The sequence below is a fragment of the Phytophthora parasitica genome (assembly GCF_000247585.1).
Source record: "Phytophthora parasitica INRA-310 unplaced genomic scaffold supercont2.2, whole genome shotgun sequence".
Classification (NCBI taxonomy): Eukaryota; Oomycota; class Peronosporomycetes; order Peronosporales; family Peronosporaceae; genus Phytophthora; species Phytophthora nicotianae.
The window spans coordinates 352,433-356,977 of NW_008648988.1; the positions used below are offsets into that span (position 1 = coordinate 352,433).

Genomic DNA, 4,545 nt, shown 5'->3' on the forward strand with positions numbered 1-4,545 from the left:
AAGTTGGTTCATGATTTTGCGCATGTAGTCCTCGGCGTCGAGCACCTCCTGGTCCGTGGGATCGCACATATCGCCATTGACAGCGATGTCCTCGATCTGGACAGGCTCTTTGACAGCAGCTCCGTTGTTCGCAACCGCGTCGTCTCCATCTCTATCGGGGTGTGATTGTTTTGGAAAATATTTTGGGCTCCACTTTGGGCTCCACTTCGATAGTGGTGTTCGTGTTTTTTTGGAAAATATTTCGGGCTCCGCTTTGGTCTCCACTTCGATAGTGGTGTTCTACGCAGATGGGGGTTAGAGATACGTGAGGGCAATGATGAGAGCAGCCGACGCACGATTTCAGAGGTGGGATACGTCACGAAACAATGCGTCTTGATAGCATCCATCCAGAATCCATCTTCCACAAAATTACCAAGCTCTTGCACAAGTGTCTAGAAAGAATAAAACGTCACATGACGACCACGACTTACAGTTTTTCGGGACTAACCTTGACGGCATTTAGCGTGAACGGTCTGACAAAATTATCGATACGAAGTGTAGTTCTGAGTTCCTTTTCCCTGCTAACAACACACATCAGATGAACGTCCGGTTAGCAAATCAACGAACACAAAAACGCCGCCAACACAGTTCACCCTACGTTACTCTAGAATCTCCATCAACCGCTTTTTCAGCATCCACAGCCGGCATCGGTTTATCACCATCTTCATCTTCAGGCTGCGGGCTACCATTCTTCGCCTCTTTAGCCAGCTTGGGCTTCTTTATGTCTGGCAAGTCCTTATTGTCGTCCTTTTCGAGTGCATCTGCGCCACGTTTCAGCGCTTTCGGTTTATCTTCATTTTCGCCATCATTACTCCCAGCATCCTTTTCCGGATCTGATTTGCCCTTCTTATCAGATTTTTTCTCTTTGTTTTCCTCGCCCTTCTTCTCGCTCTTGTGATCCGTCTCCTCCTTCTTGTCACTAGATGCCTTGATGTTCTCTTCGTGTGCCGTCTCTTTTTCCTCCTGCGCGCAACGAGCAACACCAGCAGCTATCAGCATTGACTATGTCCATGAGATTCGTCAAGTATCTGCCAGAACCTGCTGCAGATGCTCCTTCAGCCGCTGGAGCAGCCCAGCCTTGAGTCCACTGGTATCGAGGCCACGCTTCTTTAGCTCGCGCTGTAGATCCTTCACCTGGACACGCATAACGGCTGAGCTAGAGCTGCAATAGAAGTGAAAGTGTACACGCAGATCTAACCTTTAGGTGAGACAGCGCGTTGGCGTCCAGTGTCATGCTCACACACAAACACACGCGGACAGAGCGCTCACCTTGGAGCGATCTAACAACTCGATGAGCTTTACCGGACTCTGTGGCAATACGTGAATATAGAGTCCACACATTATGCTCACGTTACGTCAGATAAATAGTGTGGACCACGCATCGTCTATATAGTACAGTATGTTTGACCGCTCGGTATTAATAGTACATGTAAGGTAAAATCTGGCTTTTTAGTAGCTAGAGCTACTACTATTGAAATAGTATCACTTTTTAAGCAATGATACTATGTAGTGATGATAGCAAAATGCGTGGTTAACTAAATGCTAATAATATTATCAGGCCTTATTCAATAGATACCTTGTGCTACTATTATGAAACTGTAGAAAATCATTGTAAGAACCGGATACATTGCGGTTAGTTGGTCATAGTGATCTGTGTTCAACGGAAACTTGTCTATAGTATATATGTAATCAAGAGGAACAATCAGAACTGGCGGCTTTACAAGGCACAGCGGTCATGTCGGGTGAAGCTCAGGAGCCACTTCCTCCTTCACTTGACGTTGAGGGTGCCAGGACGGCTCATGATGACCCATAAAAGCAACCGAAACCGAAACGAAATAAAGGCTTTCGTTTCTCCCTTCTAGTGATGTGCTCTTTTTCAAACAAGTCGCTGCTTACGGACTAACATCGTAGTGGGTAAAGCAAGCGATTTCAGTCTCAACGAAAGCCGGGAAAGCTTGCAGACGTCGCTTTACCGTCCTCGTCGACACATTTCGGCACGGGGAAATGGAGTCTCTCCGTGCATCTGGAACTACCGATGAGTGCTCCAAACGGGAGTATCTCCATACGCGCTGTCTGTAATTGATAAAATTATGATTAACATATTTACATATCGCTAGTTATAATTACATTATTTTGTCATGTGTGCAGTATGACGGCCATGTACAGGAGAAAGCTGGCAAACAAAAAGAAAAGAAAGAGGCTGCAAGGCGTGAAGCTACACCCAACCAAGTAGTGCGTGGCGCAAGGGCTGGGGTGCGACGTGCCCGAGAAGATGACGGCGAAAGCAAAGCTAAAAGCTGTAAAAACCAAACGTACAAGCACGAAAGCTATCATTGAATATCTAGAATTCAGAACGAAAGATCAGTCAGGTAGAGATATGCAGCGAGATCGTCAGCTTGACATATAAGAGCTTCGACTAGCACTTGAAGAACAAGTTTGCAGCAAGATCGCGAAAAAAAAAAGCGGACTCATTTATGGCGATGATGACGCCGAATGGGTATTTCTAGCCAGATTAGCTAAGAAGCTCAACAAATAAAGTCAAATAATTGTGATTTTGGCATTGGGGAGGGGGAAGGTTACATATGGTTGTTTACTGTGCAACTACTGCTCAAAATTTAAAATTTGGACCACCCACGGATTTCATTTTCCCAACCCTCTGCAGCAGCAATTTTTGGTTTTTGTGAAAGTCCACAAATGCCCAGTACCAAATCCCCATTCAACACTTACAAGAATACTACTCATGCGCTTGTTGAACTCCCTCTCGTCAGCGGAAAGCACGGCTGCTTTAAAGGGAGCCACCAGATGATTATTTTGAGCGTAAGCATGATACCCATGCATTATGAAGTGCTTGTCTTTACAGCTACGGTAGTCTTCCGCCAAAGCAAGGAGTCCACATTGCTTAAAATAAAAGCATCGCGTCGTGTACCGGGGAATGGGTCACTAGGATGAATTATTAAACCGTCGGGGGCCAGTACATATTGGTACTTCACCGCGTGTTTCTCTTTAAACAATAATAAGCTCTAATGCTACGAATGATGCTTCCACCCGAGAGCTTCGTGCTCCGTGTCGACGTACAAGACGAACCACGTGGACTACGCTGTTGTCGTCGTTGGTGTGTCGCATCGCTCTCGGCGCTTACACCTAGTCTCACTCTTTGTCGTTTCACTGGAGACATAGTACCGGTACGAGGCTGCGCTAATGTCCCTTCGCAGACTCTATTTATGGGTCACAGCAAGGTATTGGTAGTGCAGTACGCACTGGCGGGTGGAAACAAGGCACAACACAATGCTTTATATTCGACTTTTAGATTTAATCCAAGATTTCAGTTCATCATGTATTTTTTTATGTGATGGAGAAGGTTCAGATTGCTTTCAACTTGTTCCCATCGCTTCTAGCGACTAGCGTGGCGCAAGATGTGTATAATCTACACTTCGTCTGAACTCATTTTGCAATTGCTGAACACAGTTTTCAAGAAATGAGAGGACGACCCAAGGCTCTCTCTATTCTCACAGTATGAACGCTCAACGGCTGCAAGAGCCGGTCATTACATCACAAGCGTATGCTAGTCCAAGTGGCTTTGCTACAATAATAATCCCGCAGAAACTTCCACTGCCGTGCCCAAGAGAGACTTCACCATCGTGACTAACACCTTCATGTTTCTGCGGTTCTGCATTTCGACGAATTCAGCTGTCGGGTCACAGGAGTGACTGATGAACAGGCAAATCGAGCTACAGTTCATCGCACCCACGTACACAAACTTTTAATGGCAGCTTTTGTGTTGTACAGTAGTGTATACTTGCTGTTGTGCTTTAGAGCTTGGTCAGGCTGGCGAAGAAGTAGCACTGACATTCACGGAGCTCCCCGGTGTACCCACCAACGATACCTCCAACATCCAGATCGGTAGTAGTATAGACACCCAACCTGAATCGACCAGTGTCGAATAGCTTCAGCGTTTTGCGTAGGGCAGGCGCATTGCTACAGCGCCCGTTAAGGTTGCAGCACTTTGGGGTGCAGTATGCAAAGATTCCGCATTGTCACAGCTATCCCAGAAGCAGTCTCCGGCGCAGCGGCACTTATCGTATGAGCCCAGATCTGAAAAGCGAATTCTTTCGTAATACATCATTTAATCGACTGAATTTCTTTTGGTCATGGCAGCTCCGTCAATAGCCGCGTCCTTCAAGTTGCGGATCCTTTAACACTGGACTGCTGGCATGCAGATCTCGTAGGCGTAGCTTGACCCAGAAATGTTCAATATATCTTCCATTTTCATGGCCTTGAAAAAGTTTGCGTGGTCGATCTTGGTTTCACTTCGTGTAACAGCGCACTTCGCTTGATGTCTTCTCTTTCTGGACCGCGATACGTGCCAGGACCCTGCTTGCTTTTTTGCTGGGTGCAGAACCTTGAATATAGCAAGTTGGTTCATGATTTTGCGCATGTAGTCCTCGGCGTCGAGCACCTCCTGGTCCGTGGGATCGCACATATCGCCATTGACAGCGATGTCCTCGA

The 4,545-nt window shown here is 46.6% G+C and overlaps 2 protein-coding genes across 2 annotated transcripts in view; both read right to left on the reverse strand.

Annotated features, from left to right (window-relative positions):
• Positions 1 to 1,185, reverse strand: part of PPTG_20888 (hypothetical protein) — a gene marked incomplete at its 5' end in the record, with an annotated part of 1,729 nt that extends 544 nt beyond the window's left edge. Inside the window, 5 exons of the mRNA XM_008894315.1 lie at positions 1 to 279; positions 336 to 431; positions 488 to 560; positions 638 to 1,002; positions 1,078 to 1,185. Of these exons, the coding sequence (XP_008892563.1) occupies positions 1 to 279; positions 336 to 431; positions 488 to 560; positions 638 to 1,002; positions 1,078 to 1,185 (921 nt within the window). The remainder of the gene's footprint in view (positions 280 to 335; positions 432 to 487; positions 561 to 637; positions 1,003 to 1,077) is intronic.
• Positions 1,186 to 4,231: 3,046 nt separating this feature from the next.
• Positions 4,232 to 4,519, reverse strand: PPTG_20889 (hypothetical protein; the record flags this gene model as incomplete). The annotated part of the gene is made up of 1 exon (XM_008894316.1): positions 4,232 to 4,519. The coding sequence occupies one exon, from the start codon at positions 4,517 to 4,519 to the stop codon at positions 4,232 to 4,234; it is 288 nt and encodes a 95-aa protein (XP_008892564.1).
• Between the last annotated feature and the right edge of the window lie 26 nt (positions 4,520 to 4,545).